Genomic DNA, 17,927 nt, shown 5'->3' with positions numbered 1-17,927 from the left:
AGAGATGCAACACTGATCACTGTGCTACTCAGACAATATTTAGATAATTAAAGATAAATACATTTTTACATAAGCCAAAGACACAATTACTATATTTCTTTTATGCACTTCCATGTGATACCAGAAGCTTCCACATTCAAATGGTTCTTCTAAGATGCTTCAGTGAGCATGTTGGTGGTTTTGTATTGTTGGTCAATTTAAAATCTAAACTAAAAGACAGTTCATATCTAATCAAAGCACACGTTCATTAAAGTGACCATGCAGAAGTACCTTTTTGTCTTTTTCAGATCCATCTGTAAGTAGGACCCCCTTTGCCTGCATGTGTCGATAAAGCACTCTCTGTAATGCCGACATATCACACTTAATAACGTATTCCACCTAAAACAAAAAGACATGACCTTATTATTTCCACAACAGAGAACACAAGTGTGTATAATTATACAATGCATAACACTTTTCTTTGTATAATTTCACTCATGTGTTCTACCTTCTCTGGCAGTTGTGCTTCAACTTCTTTCTTAAGTCTTCGCAACAGGAAGGGCCTTAGCACCTTGTGGAGACGTCGGATAATCAGTATTGTCTCTTCTTCATTTAAATCCACCTTTGACATACAAAAGCAAATTAATCTTTTACAACTACCAGTTCCTTATATTTTGGTCAAATTTATTGTGTATATATAATTGAATTCAAGAAATCTGCAATGCTGTTCAAAGCCAAAAGAAACCTCTCCAGATTTTCTCCACTGCCTATTTTGTGGTTAAAGCTTCTTATCCCAAGAGTTTGTGCCTTGGGAATCACTATGATTGAGTCAAGCTAACTTGAAAGGAAATGTATTGTTGATGACAATTTAATTGTTATTCTGTTGTTTTTTAGGTCAAGAACAAAAGCCTATTATATGCTTATGACAAAAGAAAGATTTATAAAAGTTTCACTAATTCAGGAGTTAAGTGAAAAGAGAGAGTCCAGACCTTTTCTCCAGTCATTGCGAAGGGGGCATTAAACCACTGCTCAAAAGTGCTGCAGCTCTTAAAGATGGTAGGAAGCAAAAAGTTCAGCAAAGCCCAAAGTTCAGGCAACTTGTTCTGGAGTGGTGTCCCAGTTAAGAGAATGCGCCTTGGAGCCAAGTAGTGCGTGTTGAGGACCTGTGTAAGCTTGCAGTGGTGATTCTTCATGCGATGGCCTTCATCCACGATCATGTACTTCCATCGGATCTGGCATAGAAGAAAAAACAGCAAATAAGTAAACACCAATACACACATATGACAACATCAAGTGAGCTGTTGTTCAGCAATCAACCCTTATGTCTCTAGGCTAAGACGTCTTTCCAGAGTGGTCAGCAAAGTTTGACAAGAATACTGAATGAAATTTTATAATGTAGTCATCTTGCCAGGCCATTAAATAATTTATTCCCTGGCAAACCATCCTTTAGTCAAAAGAGCAAATTATTTAAAACAGAGTGGATTTCACTGTATATAAACTGGGGCAATACAAACAGAAATATTATTTATAGACCAAGGAGCAGTTTAAAAAAATCTGCTGTATTTGGACAGTGTAACAAATGACTGTTTGACAAGAGAGCCAAAATACATTAATGATAATGAGTCCTCTTTGTGAACAAACACTCGCTTTCCCTGCTTCATACAACAACATAAAATTTAATCTATCTTCCAATTTACTGGCTGGTATTTCAAAAAAAAAAAAAAAAAAAAAAAAAAAAAAAAAAAAAATTTGTACTAACTTACTATTTTCTTCTAGCAGGGTTTTGTATACAACTTGGTCAGCGGTAACTTGTTTAATGACAGATTTAATCCTAGCCTTAAAGACTGAAGAACAGTCGTAGACTACTAAGCACTGTTGTAAGTCGCTCTGGATAAGAGCGTCTGCTAAATGATGTAAATGTAAATGTAAAATGTAAATGTATTTATCATTTTTCCTCACTAACTTATTGATTTTTAACGCAAAAGGAAGTGCATTTTAAGTAGTCATGCATGGCTCAGCATGAATTATCTGATCAAAGCTAATAAAGGGAGATTCTCATTCTATTAGTAAGAACTAGCAAATCTGTACAGCAGTATATGACTGGTTAAGCCATGCTTTATATGGACTTCTTACTTTGGCAAGAACCTGCTTGTCCTTAATAATATATTCGTAAGTGGTCAGCAGGACATTGAACTTCCCACTACGGAGCTGAGGTACAAAGGCCCGTCTGGCAGCTGGGGAACCCTGTAAGTAGAAAAGATTTTAAATAGTATTAAAATTATTGCATTACACATTACAAAAAAAACAAAAAAATAAATTAAAAAAACATAGAAGGAATCTACAAACTTACTCAAAACATTACTCAAGTACCACAAAATGATAGCCTGGTACTTGCATCACAATATTCTAATTTCACGCTTTTCAATATATTAAGTATTGTAAATTGATTATACCATAAACTTGATTACTCACTTTTAGATTACACTGAAACTGAAGCGGATATTATGTTCATCATACTGGTATATACTACTGATCTATTATATTGAATAAGAAAAAAAAAAAAACATTCGGCCTATTTACTTGCAAATTTTTTTAAATAATGGAAATAAGATTCTAAATATGATAGGGTTCTGCACAGTAAGAGTGGGAATACTTCAGTATGTTACTTTATCTAAATTTAGAGTGACGCCTTGAGATATACTATATGTCCTAATGATTTGTAGCTGGGTTGCAAACCAATAACTTATAACAGGATATCTCGTATATAAAAAATGTATTTGTTTGAAGTTTGAATATATTCCAATGTGAATTAAAAATTATGTCAGGAAATAAAAGGCACATGTACGGAGACTAAATGCTTTTTTCACAATAAACTACTAAACTTCCATATACAGTATACAGTACATCAGGTTTAGATGTTATTATCAAACACTTTTCTATTAAGTTATGGGTAAGACATCTGTGTTGATGGATCAACAGCGAAATCCTACAATGTTCTACTCCACTTATCTGTAGAAGTTTTAGTCGTGTCCTTGGTTCTTGGATTTTTACTGACGTTCATGGGATATATTAAAACAGATATAAAATGACTGGAGGTGATGTGCGATCAATGGATCTGAAAGTGATAACCAAGTGCTAAATTTTCAAAACCTCACAATGGGCAAAAGGTAAAAACAGACCCTTATCTTTCTTCTGTGTTTGTGAAAAATTCAAAATCCTCCTCCCTCCACATAAAATATAAATAAGCCCTCAAGCACTCTTACAAGCTGGAGGGGAATAATAACATCAGTCAGTAGTTGGGAAGAAGATGGTGGAAAAGCAATTATGAGGCTTACCAACCACCCCCACTTGACAGAAGATTCACTGTTGTTTCAAGTGACAAAAGAACAGAAAATGGCCAACCAAAAAAATAAGACAAGATTATTCCTGGATGTAATGTGTGAAGACAATATGGTAATCTGAAAAATCCTGCAGAGTTTAAAATACACATTGGAATGGACACACAATTAATATGGAAGCTATCGTTTTACAGTATGTCAGTGTACCTGATTTTCATTTGTCAATGTTTGCAAACTGAATGATTTACATTAAAGCACTAACTTCTCTCTACCACTGCGAGAGCCAAAATGAAACCAAATGCATTGCCATGGCCAAGTTACCTTTAGTAGCTGTTTAACTAAATAGTAATAGTGGATGTCCTTGTGCAAAAGAAATTATTACAGATTTCTGAAACTGTTGTCGTCTTGTGTACAGGGTACACAGAACTTCTTACTTGCATATGCTAATCAATACAAGAGGTTATTTATTTTCTAAAAACAACGAGTTCATCCTAAGTAATTTCAGTAACAATTCAGAAATGTACCAAAACTGATATAAAAATACATAAACACACCAATGGATCCCATTAAGTGATGTACAATGTTGAAAAATTTTGCAGTATTATACTATACTCTTTCTTCTCTCAACTATGCTAGATAATCATAACAGTTTATAGTTTACCTTGTAGGAAACCTTCACAACTGAAGGAGCCCATTTATCAAATTCATATACCCAGTTTGAGAGAGTTCTGAAAGGCAAAACAAAAGAATAAAAAGTTCAATGACTAGTGCTTATTGATTTATTTTTTATTATTGAAATGTACTGTACAATTAAGGTTATTACTAAAAATACAACTCAAGCTGTAACCTAACAATTTAAGCAAGACTAATAAAATGCAGGGAAATTCTAATAATTATATTAAATATGGTCCAATTCCATCACAAAAACCTCCATAAATTATTCCAACCAGAATACTAAATATATCTAATATGTCTGCTAAGCAATTTTACAGAAAAAGGGGTAAATGACTGCTAACTTACGAGAGAGGTACTATAATAAGAAAGGGTCCATTGATTCGCTTATACTCCATGAGGTATGTGATTAGAGCAATTGTCTGAATGGTCTTGCCCAAACCCATTTCGTCAGCCAGAATACCATTTAGATTGTTGTTGTACAAAGAAACTAGCCACTCAAGACCTTTGATCTGACATAGAGAGAAAAAAAAGTGGGAATACACTTGAAATTAATTTTTAAAACAAAACTTTGTAGATGGCATACAAACAAACAAAGAAAAAAGTTAACCTACCTGGTACTGTTTGAGTTGTCCATTCACTAGCAGGCTGGACTGCTTCTCAACTTTTTCAGTAACAGCATGAGCGACAGAGTAGTAAGATTGCAGGCCCCTAGCAAAAGCCTGACTGCCATACTCATCATCAACATCCTGTTTAGCGTTCCTAAATGATTTCAGGAGGAAAGAAGTTATTCAACCAGCAATAACTCAATGCTCATCTTATTAAAATATTAATGGTCTTTTTGCTCAGTGAATGTACCCACAGCCCTGGAAAATTTAGTCAACATGTGAATACATATACATAAAAAACAAATTCACACAAATTAACACAAAAGACATGACTCTCAATTATTGATATGCACGACAGTCTTATTGACATATGTCTGTTATTTTATTAATGAATAAACTGGCCTTCAGAATTACATCTGAATAATTTACTTCATATTACAGGCCCGACTGTCACTAACAATGAAATCTACATCTTTAGATACATGCTGACATTTGTGTCTTTATCATTCTTTGCTCGGCATTTTGATATTTTGTAACTGAATCTCTGCATTCTACCTTTGTCCTTACGAAAGGACAAGGTTTACTTTAACCCTCAGACAAATCAGAATAGTTCAGTAAATCAAGAGCAAGAAGAATGCGTCCCCCCAACCTACTAGAATAATGTAGTATACAGGTGAAAATCTCTGCATGATAAAAGAGAGGTCCACGTTGCAGATATTCATCACAATACCTGTTAAATATCAGATTAAAAAGTAGCCGTTTGCTTCCCGGGTAATTATTAGCTTACCAAGTAATTTATATTATATGCTGTAAATAGACAGTACACCTTTTAGTTCTGTTTAGACATTAAGTGCAGCAATAAATGGTCAAGGTATTTCATTTTAGTACTATACCCTGAAAAATAGTTAATGTCAAAATCTGGTTCAGGAACTATCGGGATTTAAATCTGATCAGTCAAATTCTACACAGAACAAATCCTTGATTGATTGATTGATAGAGATAGATACTTTATTAATCCAAAGGGGAAATTCACAAAAAAGACCTATCACTTTAAAGAAAAGAATCACTTTAAGCAGAATCAGAAAAAAATATCATACTCAATTATATGCCTGGCATCCACCTCTGATACATCTTCACTATCGGGATCTGGAATCTTCTTCAATTCTTCCACTGCAGCCTGACTGGGCTGAGGTTGCTCTTCATCTTCCTCCTGAAACGTATAATGTACCATTTAGCACCAAGTCACTAGCAGGATTCAACAAAGATCCATGTGTACGTCTATATTGCCAATTAGGAAAATGCTTCTAATGTCCTTAACTAAAATGTGGTTAACAGGAATTTAGTTGTTTTGACAGGTCACGGTTCACAAATAACACTCAAGTGCCCAGCCCGATTTCTAATATGTAAAAATAATCTTGTGGAAAACACTTAGTTTAACAAGCAACAAATACCTATACAACATTAACAAAATCAAACATTTAATAGTCGCTAAATAATTAAAAACTCATCACAGTATTCAGGATTCTTATTTTTACAGATACATGATTGATTTTGAAGCTACAACACAATACTAAACTCTGTTAGCAAGCCAATTCTTTGGTGAAATATCCCCTACTTTAAGTGCTGCTGAATAACTGAAATATCAAAACAACTCTAAAGAGAAGTTGCTAAGACAATCAAGCTTAGAGTTAACGGTGAAAAACGCCCAAACAAGTTATAAAAGAACATTTTGTAGAGAGGGATGCAATATAAAAGAAACAGAATACTTTAGATTCTATGCTATTCACTTTTAGCTACTGCATTAATGTTTTATCTTTTAATTTCAAGTTACTTAATATTGAAGCTACATATACACACACATATGTATGCACAAAAATTCATATATATTTGGAATTAAATGTTTACAGCTCAAAAAACAAAACACTGGCGGATTGGTTACCAAATTTAAATCCCTTACACCTCTATAAGTAAAATCTGTAAATATTCTTTGTCAATATTATGAAATATTCAGGTAATTTATGATACATAAAGATCACCATGTGATTGACTGGTAACCTGTATAGTTTTGTACCTGTCTTATGTCTGATGCTCAGTGGGGTGGGTTACACCTTTCCCATTACCCTACTCTGGATAAGTGGTTTTAGAAAAATTAATGGGTAAATGGATGATATATGAAATTCATAAATGAAGTGTGACCTATACAACTCCATTCTAAGATTGAAATGTAGACAAAATATCAATTTTAAATATGCTTTCAAATTAACACAATGCAGAAACAAAACTAATAAAACCTGGAAACTGGCAAAAAAAAAAAAACAAGTCTTTACAATGAGCTAGTTACCTCTTCCTCTTCTGAACCACTTTCCTCACTGTCAGATCTAGGAGCCACCTCATACCTATCACAAAGGGTGAAAATGAAACATTTTACAGGGAAATTTGTTTTTGCAAGAAGCTACAATCTACATTCAAAGTATTTTTTTTGTATTTTAACTCAATTTACAAACTGAAGCAATTTACCCAGGATTCATCTCCAGCCAGGCATCTAACTGGCCAGCCTTGGGAGCATCAGCGCCAGTTAGGATCTTGCCACTATCAACATGGATCACCTTAACAGGGAGGTCACTCATCTGACTGGTCTCATCTAATGGCTGTGTAAAAGAAAAAGATGCAGTTTCTGAGTAAAACATAAAACTGATTAAACAGATTGGTTAGCTGTTAGTCAAGATGTTCCAGTATCAAGATATTATCAGAAGCCAAGATTTACACTTGAATTATACTTCCCACAAGTTTGTTCCAGATTACTACCAAGCTTCATATGAAGATGGGCATCCTTCTTCCATCCTAAACGCAGTTTCCCTTAACATCTACCAGTGTCTAGGGAAATGTTTTCCCTTGGTAAATCGAAGTCGATTGTCAGCGCTAAGAACAAAAATACATCGTGCGGCAATACTGATCGATTAGGTAACCTGCTGTAACATGATGTGCGACCCACTACCATTTTAAAGGACAGGAACTTGCGAACAACCCATTTGACCTAGTGGTTGAGAAACACTGTCCTAAAATATATCAACTGCTGGTTTGAATTGATTGATACATTTGAGAATCATGAAGACACGGTTTAGGCCACCACAAACTAATGTGTTTAATTGCCTTGGCCTGACAGTCACAAATGCCATTTAGATCAGGAACTCCCTTGTCTGGTGTTCTTGGCACAGCTTCTTGTTGCCCAGAATTCTATGCTGCATTTCAGTTGTGGTCTCAATAGTCATACAAGGTTTAAGTGTAATATCTCAATTTATAATTAACAGCTTTTACAACCCAACTTCTTTTTTGTCTTTTTACTTCTTCTGAGTAGTAGCTAAAGAATGAACACATTGTTCTAACAAACACCTACATCTCTTCATTTTGCCTCCTGTCAGACAGACTTACCCAACTTGCAATTATAATTAAAGGGACCTTGCATGTACAGTAGAAGGCACTCGTCAGCATTCAATGAAATATTTCCTGTGTATGCCCAAATCATAATGGTCTTAAGACTGTCATCCTGAACTGCAAGCCTCCAGATCCTCCTAAATATTTACCACCTCCAAAGAATCACTGCCACTTACAAAATTTCACAAGTGTACTTATTATATCAAAATTAGGGCCTTTAAATTAAAGAGTGATAACCCGAGACTGAGACTCTACTAATGATCTGGCATTATGAGGAGCACGTCCTCATCTCCAATTCAGCAAGTTGACTCAAATCTTGTTAACCTCGCCAATTAAAATAAGTCAAAAGCAGCACCTCTTCTATTGTAGGAATACAAAAAATTCACAAATACACATATATGAACACAAACTATACCTCTAAAATGAATTATATTATATTATATATACCACAGTCTTTTTTACAAGTAGGTGGTGTCCATCGTGTCAGTACTAAAAACAAGGGTGGACTCGATGCATTGGGGGGGGTTTGGGGTTATGTGGGGAGTTGTTGGATAATTCAGAGCCTACAAATACCTGAATATGCACATATTTACTAAAAAGGTCCTGATCCTAACCATAAAAGGCTACAAGTACTACTACCTACCTCTCCATCTGGTCCAAGAGCGGGGGTTTGGCCTTCAGCACTTTCCACCTTCTAGAATTAAAGGAGACAAATTGCTATACAAGGACTCTATACTTTATAAAAATAACTAATTAGAAAGGTACACCAGTTTCAACTTTCAATCATGTAAAAGGACGACAAATATATTTTTAAACCTGATTAAATTTGTAAGCAGAATTACTAAAGTCTACCAAGGCGCAAGCCCCATTATGAGCTGCAGACCTTTACTAGATTTTTCTAAAATGCTAGTTAAATTCAAACCAAGTACCTTCTTTTTCTTTTTCTTCTTCTTTTCCTTCAGGGCCTGGGCAGCTTTATGAGCACGAACAAGTTCTGTCAGATTAGCCACATATTCATCCGTCTGCTGTAACAAGTAAGCCAGGCGCTTGTCTTTCTTTTGATCAATTAGCTTACGGTAGCCTTCTTCATCCTCTGCCTGAGGAATGGAAAGTGGTTACATTACAATGTATTACAAGAACAGTAGAGAACAAAAATCAGCAAGCAAACTGTGTCCTAAACTAGTGGGAGGCTGGTTTTAAATAAATCCTCCTTGTAAAAGGAAATTAATGTTATTTTCAATAGTTAACCCCAGTGACCAGTTCTTAACGGTTAATAACGGATGACACACAAGGTGTGCTCTGTGTCCCCAAACTACCTACTAATAACAACTTTCTCTATTAGTCTGCAACCTTATAAGCCAATCCAAAATTCTAAAACAAAAACACTAATGGAAGCCTGGTCAACAGAGATTGATAACAACTCCCTCCAACTAAAATACATACAGAATAATCTTTTTTATGTAACTACCACTGTCTCCTCACTTCACATCTGTTTAGAATGAATGACTAGCTAAAAATGGTCAATTGCAACCAGAATATTTTTTACATTTTTACATGTAGACAGCTAATCAATAAAAACACCTGGACTTTATATTTATTTTTCTTCAGTTGTTATCTGGCCAGTAAAGGTAAAAATAAACTGATCACTGTAAAAAAAAAATGCTTCTTTTAAGCTTTCATCCATTTTGTGAACTTGGGTTATCTTTTATAGGGATTTGGATAAGCAGAACCTATTCTGACACCATTGAGAGCAGTGGACTAAGAGGAAACAAATTAGACTTTCAAGCTTTAGGGAAGATTCTGTGAGCTTTCTACAAATACTGCAAATACCACTCACATAGTGATGGGTCCAAAATTCAAACCCATGTTTCCTGTAGGTGAAAGTACTAACTACTACTCCTGCATACAGTTCTCTTTAGGAACTTAAAATATACCAGTGTGTTACATCTTTTGACAATATACAGTAATTGAAGATGTGAGTTCCAAAATCTGCTAATTACACCTTTTGGTAAAATTTAGCGAACATGTGATTGTGACTTTTCATGCAGTTGGTCATGCGCCGAAAATATGTTTGAGCTTCAAAACCTGCTAATTGCAACAGTGTAGCACTATAGTTTTAGGGATTTAGTTTCAAAATCTGCTTACGGACCCAGATTTTCCTGTTTATCTCCAAAATTTATCTTTTGTACTTAGCTGATTTTGGAACTGAGCTCTTCAATTGCTTGCTATATCAGACTTCGACTTTCGCGGCTTCACTATCGCGGATTTTATATTTAAATATATAATGCGGATTTTTCGCTGCTTCGCAGGTTTCTGCAGACAATGGGTCTTTTTACTTCTGGTACATGCTTCCTCAGTTGGTTTGCCCAGTTGATTTCATACAAGGGACGCTATTGGCAGACGGCTGAGAAGCTACCCAATCAGCACACAGTTAAGTTCCTGTGTGCTGATTGGCTCAGTGACGGTGCGCCAAATTCAATTCCGTTGTGTTAGTTAACCAGGAAGTCTTGTCTCACTCATTCAGCATCAATGTGTTTCACTGTGTAAAGAGTTAACTTTTGTGTTTATCTTTGTGCATAGTCAAGCCCTTCATTATGGCTCCAAAACGATCTGCTACTGCTTCAGGGCCCGTGCATAAGCGCCAACAGAAGATGCTAACGATTGCCGAAAAGGTAAAAGGTTTGGATATGTTGAAAGATGGGAACAGCTACACCGCTGTAGGACGCCATTACGGCATCAATGAGTCCACGATTCTTTTTATTTAAAAAGGAAGAAAAGAATATAAGATCTATGGCCACAGTGTCCTTTAACCAGGGCGCAAAAAGAGTTGTAAGTGGATGTAATAAGGTGGTAAGGTTTATAAGAGTGTGGGAAGGGTTTATAAAGCCTTAAAATATACATAATATAAGGTCTCTACTTCATAGATTTTCACCTATCGCGGGGGGCTCTGCAACGTAACCCCCGCGATAGGTGAGGGATGACTATAGTTACCAAAATTTTCTTTTAGAAAAAAAAATCAGTGGTGGAATACTAGCAAAGACAGCGTACTTGACTGAAGTGTGCATATAGTGTGCTTAGTGTATGGGTTGCTCGATAGATAGATATATTATATATATAAAGTTGCAAGTTTGCTAGTCTATCTTGGAGGTGAAGGACATGAGGCAAAGACAAAAATAACATGGACGGAAGCCAACATGAGAGACAGTGTTTTTCAGTTTTTCTGCTGTTGCTACCCACTTTCTTCATGTACTGGGCCTTGGCAACCCACCGTGATTCCCTCCATGACGACTCAAGTGCAGTCATCAGAGTTAGACTCTGGGTGGGGGCTTGAATGTGTGTGCACCGACTCACTGTGTAACCCACCATTATAAACAATAGCAAATTGTGTCCCATTGGCAGCAGCCCACCACAAAGAACTACCGTTAAGTACAGAGAGAAACTCTGAAAGAGAAACCGGCCAATATAGAGAAATCTTAACTAAAAGAGCTGCATTTGTGTGATCTAAAACATTGCAAGCCTTCTATTGTTGAGAGAAGAACAAAAGAAACAACATAATGCCTAGTAAGTGAACCTCGTCTTTACCATTAGCCTTCGCATTCTCTCTTTCTCGATCCTCTCATTCTCCTTTTTCTGTTCACGTTCTGTGTTGGCATGGTATGTAGCTACAGCTTTGGTGAGTTTTTGGATTTTTCCAGTAACTGAACGATGATACTCTTTGAAATCCTTGGCATGCTGAAGAATGCTATTGAGGTATTCCTAGAAAAAAAGTAAACAAACCATATTAGAGGGTCATAAAAATATGTTTGTGTTAAGCTCTCAAACCACAATCTTCTAAACCACCAAAATGTCTGGATTAGCACTAAGCAGAACAAATTTAACTAATAAAAAAATTGTTTTAAACATGCTGCAAAAGCATTAACCAAAAGAGAAGTGGATTTTAAAATCATATTTAATATTTGAATGTGTAACCAAATAACCACCAGCTGCACAATTTCACAAGTTTTGAAGAGCAAAGTACAAAAATGGATGAACCTATTTGAATTAGTTTATGTAGTACTAATCTAAAATTTAGCGTTATAAAGTGTTGCCAGGGTAACAAGGTTATGGGGTGCCAGAAGAGTTGCCCCATCCAAGAGTTACAAAGAATGTACATTAGCAAGTAAAAAGCACCAGTACATTCTTCTTATCAGTATACTGGAGCTGCTTGATGTGATGCCTGGGTTGCCTGCAGCTGGCATATTCGTCCTTGAACACAGGATATCGATTGTCATAAACTAAGATGAACTAGGGCAAATGAGGACACATAACAGAGGCAGGTACTTCAAAAGGGCTTAGTGCTTTTCATTTCAAGCAGTGTTTTGTTCTCTTTGCCCCTACCATCCACCACAGCAATGGTCCGATCCCCTGATCCTACTTTCTGTTTCTCATCCTTATATTCTTGTTTAACTCTCACTCACAGACCTCTTTGATCCACAGTGAGTATAAATGCATCAAAAATACCAAGAGTCAGATGAGAGACAGCTGCATCAACCTCCCACATGTATGTTAAACTCAAATTAGCAAATATCCTTAGAATCTGAGGGAATCTTTGTGACCAAACAGCTTTTCTCTCACACACCTTGTGTTGCCTCACTCTTTTTATTTTAACACATACTACAATAGACCACTTACCTACTTTCACCACACTTGGGAACAAGTAAACTTTGAAAATATAGTGTAGAAGATTTCTTAGAATTAAATTCTACAGGGGCACCACAATCTATTACAACCACATTAGACTGGAAAGAAGCTAGCAATTACCTTCCAGTAAGACCAACAGAGAAAACAGGTACCAAACGGAAATGGTAGAGGCCAAATTATAGTAAATGTGGGGGGTCGGGGCGCGGTAGTATGTATCGTGATTTAGAGAGAATAAAAGTTAAAAAAAACGTTAACTTTTACAAGTCCTATAAATGCACACCGTTTGTTACAGACGCAAACCCAATGTATGTGTGTACTGTATAATATTAAGAAAAAGAGGAGCTGACTACTGAAAATGGCAAATATACCAGTGAGTGGGGATCGAACCGGGGACTCTCGATTACAAGTCAGCAAATCTTACCGCTATGCCACAGAAGCTGTTATAGCACTTTTATATATCATACTTTTGTGAAAGTATTTACTTGATCTATGGACTTCAGATTTCTTACATTATATAGTTTATGCCTACATTTTGTCATTTACTACTAAAATATGAAAAACGTTTGTGTTAAAAATGTGTTTACACAGATTACTGTAGAAACGAACACACATGAAATGCATATGTTCCAAATAACGATCTATTATTTCCACTCAAAAACTCCAACAGTTCAGTCACTACCAGATAATCAAACAAGGCATAAGCTGGAAAAACTTAGTGAACGTTCTGCGACGGTGGGGGATGGAATAGCTGGCTGCTTGCTGCTTGTCTTAATCAGCACATTTAAAAGACAAAAGACGCTGGCGGAGAGGTGAGAACGGTTTTAAGGTGGGCTGGATCTACGAGTTTTTTCGTAGAAACTGGTAATTCTAGTGTTAAAGCTCTCTACTGTATTAAAATCACTAGAAAAGTATTTCTTTAAGTGTAAAAATATACTTTCCTCTCTTCAGTCATGTAATTAGAAAGGCCATGTAATCTTTCAATAGGCACCACTTATTATGAAATTGACAATTAAGAACCAACCATTACAGCTAAACGTTTAGTGCCTTGACCCATTTGCAGAGGAATTGAAAACATATTCTTTCACATAAACAAGCAGCCATGAAACCAACTGAACATCAGAGATTTCCTGAGCATTACCAAGTGGAATATCTTAAGACATCACATAAAATATCATGCTCTATTTATTAAAGGGATAATCACCTCAATGGAGAGGTACTAGAACACGTCCAATCTCATTGTGGTGCTTAAAGAACAATAGGCATGATCTTGCCATAAAAACAAAGAAACCAAACCAACCATAAAAATACAAATAATTGGACCGACCTCAGTCTACAAAACCAAATACTAAAAGGGTCATCCCTGAAAGATTTCATGACCAACCAATTTGACAAAAACACTAGAATTACTTAAATTATTTCAGTGTGTTATTAAATATTCACATGGTTTTATATAATACTTGAGAACATGAATCTGTTTTGGGTTTTATCATGCGTGAGAGATCCTGTTCCAAAAGATTCCTGTAAGTGGGGAATGTCTGGTAAGTAGACATTAACATGAAAGACATGGAATGAATAAGGAAACAACCTGTTACTCTGCCAGGGGTTTAATATGTTGCAAAATGTGAGGACAGTGGTTAAACAAAAGATGTAAGCAAGTGTGTCTGTCACTGGCTCAATGTAGCCATTGCTGACATGGCTCCTGCAATAAAGACTGGCAGCAATTACAGGCCTCAAGAAGAAAGCTTATACACCCAATACTAAATCCCAATACTAAGTCATACTTCTAATAATCCTAGAATGTATTAAAGATATATGAAGAACATAACATTTTGCACACATATTTAAGCACTGTCATTTTTGTTCGCATTTCTTAAGACACTACTGCTTGTGGTTCATAAAACAAATAGAAGTTACTACCTGATGCTTCTGTCTGCGCTTACGCTCCTGCTCAATCTTCTGTTGCTTCTCCAGTTTTTCCGTGATTCGCGCCTCACGTAAAGACTGCCTTTTGCTCCGTTTGTAAGCTTTAGCATTCAGTGCAGTTTCCAAAGCTGTGTCCCTGCGCATGCAGACAACAACTTCCTGCCGAAGCTATTAAAAATGAAAAACAGATAAATGGCAAAGTGATTGGACTGCTTCATAAATAAAAGTTTAAAAGTGTTCCACCTTTGCACTCAGATTAGAGAGGAGAGTCACTGTACCTGTCTCTGGAAGTTCAGTAGTCTCAGTGCTTTCAGTTCAATATTGGCTTTGGTCCTCAGGTCTCCAGGAAGAGAGCCAGGAAGATTTTCCAGTTCTTGTATTCGGTGTGCAATCCTAGCCTGCAGCCTATCAAGAAAATAAGTACGAGAAATTAGCATTGAGCATAGCAAATTTTTATTTGTTTGCATCTACAAAAGTTTTATTAATCAGCTTTTGCTTACTAAAATGCATTTCACAGAGATCTGTGCTACAACAGATTAAATTCAAGAAGCAAGCAAGGGATGCTTTACAAAGACGTGAAGGTTAGATTAACTGGTGGCTCTATTTTGGGCCTATATGACAAAAGTGTGGACGTTTTACAGTGTGGCACTCCATGATAGATGGCACAGTGCAGCCATAATAAGATATTGCTTCCCATGACCCTGAATTATATACAGATAAAAGATGGATGAATGGGTCACAATCGTAGCCATGTAAATTAAATTTGTGGGTGAATGCAAAGCCTCCATTCTTTTATTGAGGCTATGTATGGTGTAGTATTAAAAAGCAATTAAAATCTCTCATTCACAAGAGTGACACTACAAATTAAACCAATGTCAATGAACAAGTGATTGATCACATCATATTCCCAAAGCATGTATGAATTATGTATCTATTTCAGAACTAATTCCCTAATCTGATAAAAGTGGCAATAATAATGACGTTTCATTGCCTTGAAAGAGCAGAAGTATCATGGTAAACTGTGTTTGATTTTTAAATAACAGGTGTGATTCCCACAAAGTCTTTATTAAATCAGAACCATGTAAGACAATTATAGACAACGCTATAATTAAGTTAATGGGTAAGTATTGTATTTTTTCGAAGTTGAAGTTGTTTCTTCATAAACGTGGTATGCATGTCTGCCAGAGTCCATGAAATACTGCATACTGTATTTGTGTTTGTCTATGTTTTGAATGTAAAAACTGACACAGGGCTGAACTAACTTTCTCTCTACTGATTACTGTTTATGTCTTCACATCTATGCCCCAAATTAACCTAAAAAAATGAAAAACACAAACAGGGGTGTGATGTATTGGTAAAAATCAGTATCACACAACAATTAAGAGATTCTGAGTAGCACTACTTGGTTCATTAGCATTCTGGCTAAACATGCTCTCTTGGATAAAATCAAGGTTGAATTTCCAAAGCTATGCAGGTAGTGCACAGTAATATGGCAGCAGTGTTAAGAGAACCTGGATGCTCTCAGCCTCATGACTGAATGTTCACCTAGCATTACAGAGTGAATTGACAATCCTACTTACTGGCTACAGAGGGGAAGAAAAACAGGGAGGATATTTGATAATCTAGCCTTACAGTTTTCAATGTCCATGTAACCACACACAAATTTGTGTGGCTTTAGTGATTAGTACAATCTGTAGTGCTTGCAGGGACAATGGTGCATTTAAAATATGCAAGCAGATTAATAAATAAATCAATCAGACAGTGTGATTTTATTGCTGACCACGAAAAGTTCAATCCAAGGCAGTATGTTATAGACTGTCCAGAAGGAGCTGCCCCTTAATCAGCAATTTTTCATATTCTTAAAACACGAAGAACAATGACCCTTCAGATGTTTATTATCTCCAGGAGTTTATTTTCTTCCCCTCTGCTGCCATTTGTCTACATTTATTGTAAAATAATAAATTACTCTAGTATAGCAACATTTGTGAGGTTTTAACATTTACTTTGCATATTTTTTTTCCCCATCTGTGAGGTTTACTTTTTACTATTGTCACTTTTACATACAATTACAGTTGCATAATTAACTAACATTATTTTTAATATTTTTCCAATGCAGACTTTACTGTAACTTTTTCAAAGCACATAAACCTGAACATATTAGGACCCCTAGAAAGATAGAAGAGTTAATATCTAGTGGTCACGCTGAGATTAAATTTACCAGACATGAACAGCTATCATATAATTGCAAAATGTAAACAGTCCAACTGGCTATATTAAGCAAACTCTATATTAAAATCATTTCAGTACACAAGTATTATTAACTTAGTGTCCAACACTACTGTGAACATTGGAACTACAATAGGAAGAAGCACTTCTGCCAGACCTGTACTCTCGTTCCTGAAGAATCTCCACTGGGTCCAGACCACGTGGTTTTTGGATAGGTGTGATGCGGTTCTGTTTCTGGTGGAGCTGTACCATGGGTGTAGGTTGAGTAGGCTGACCAGGTGACTGAGTCTGAGGGGGCATGACTGGTGAGGCTGCAGGAGGCACTGAAGGTGGTGCAGGTGAGGGACGTCCAGTTGGCTGAGGAGGAATCAGCTTCTGGGGTGTGCTGGTTGGGGCAGCAGCATTTACCATGGGTCCTATAAAACACAGCAATTGAAAAATACCATTTCAGTACCAACATTGCCATTACAGTAATCCCTCGCTATATCGCGCTTCGCGGCTTCACTCCATCGCGGATTTTATATGTAAGCATATTTAAATATATATCGCGGATTTTTTGCTGGTTCGCGGATTTCTGCGGACAATGGGTCTTTTAATTTCTGGTACATGCTTCCTCAGTTGGTTTGCCCAGTTGATTTCATACAAGGGACGCTATTGGCAGATGGCTGAGAAGCTACCCAACTTACTTTTCTTTCTCTCTCTCTTGCGCTGACTATCTGTGATCCTGACGTAGGGGGTGTGAGCAGGGGGGGCTGTTCGCACACCTAGACGATACGGACGCTCGTCTAAAAATGCTGAAAGATTATCTTAACTTTGCTACCTTCTGTGTGCAGCTTTTAAGTATGCTGCATGGTGCTTCGCATACTTAAAAGCTCAAAGGGCACGTATTGATTTTTTTTATCTGTCTCTCTCTCTCTGCTCCTGACGGAGGGGGTGTGAGCTGCCGCCTTCAACAGCTTTGTGCCGCGGTGCTTCGCATACTTAAAAGCAAACAGCACTATGAAGAGGAAGATATGTTTGCATTCTTTTAATTGTGAGACTGAACTGTCATCTCTGTCTTGTCATGGAG

General features: G+C 36.5%; 1 protein-coding gene across 3 annotated transcripts in view; it reads right to left on the bottom strand.

Moving 5' to 3' along the window:
- smarca4a (SWI/SNF related, matrix associated, actin dependent regulator of chromatin, subfamily a, member 4a) overlaps positions 1–17,927 on the bottom strand; it is a 71,681-nt gene that overhangs the window by 15,888 nt on the left and 37,866 nt on the right. For all 3 annotated transcript variants that reach the window (XM_051920577.1, XM_028823943.2, XM_028823942.2), the window contains exons 6-21: positions 17,016–17,274; positions 14,911–15,037; positions 14,627–14,800; positions 11,612–11,785; positions 8,959–9,126; positions 8,673–8,723; positions 7,115–7,245; positions 6,939–6,993; positions 5,695–5,807; positions 4,604–4,751; positions 4,338–4,501; positions 3,979–4,045; positions 2,113–2,223; positions 969–1,211; positions 488–601; positions 271–378 (exon numbers count right to left, since the gene is read on the bottom strand). In XM_051920577.1, coding sequence (XP_051776537.1) covers positions 271–378; positions 488–601; positions 969–1,211; positions 2,113–2,223; positions 3,979–4,045; positions 4,338–4,501; positions 4,604–4,751; positions 5,695–5,807; positions 6,939–6,993; positions 7,115–7,245; positions 8,673–8,723; positions 8,959–9,126; positions 11,612–11,785; positions 14,627–14,800; positions 14,911–15,037; positions 17,016–17,274 — 2,207 coding nt within the window. The remainder of the gene's footprint in view (positions 1–270; positions 379–487; positions 602–968; positions 1,212–2,112; positions 2,224–3,978; positions 4,046–4,337; positions 4,502–4,603; positions 4,752–5,694; positions 5,808–6,938; positions 6,994–7,114; positions 7,246–8,672; positions 8,724–8,958; positions 9,127–11,611; positions 11,786–14,626; positions 14,801–14,910; positions 15,038–17,015; positions 17,275–17,927) is intronic.

This window comes from Erpetoichthys calabaricus, chromosome 17 (assembly GCF_900747795.2).
Source record: "Erpetoichthys calabaricus chromosome 17, fErpCal1.3, whole genome shotgun sequence".
NCBI lineage: Eukaryota > Metazoa > Chordata > Cladistia > Polypteriformes > Polypteridae > Erpetoichthys > Erpetoichthys calabaricus.
The sequence above is the reverse complement of the archived record's forward strand: the minus strand, read 5'-3'. Positions and strand labels throughout refer to the sequence as shown.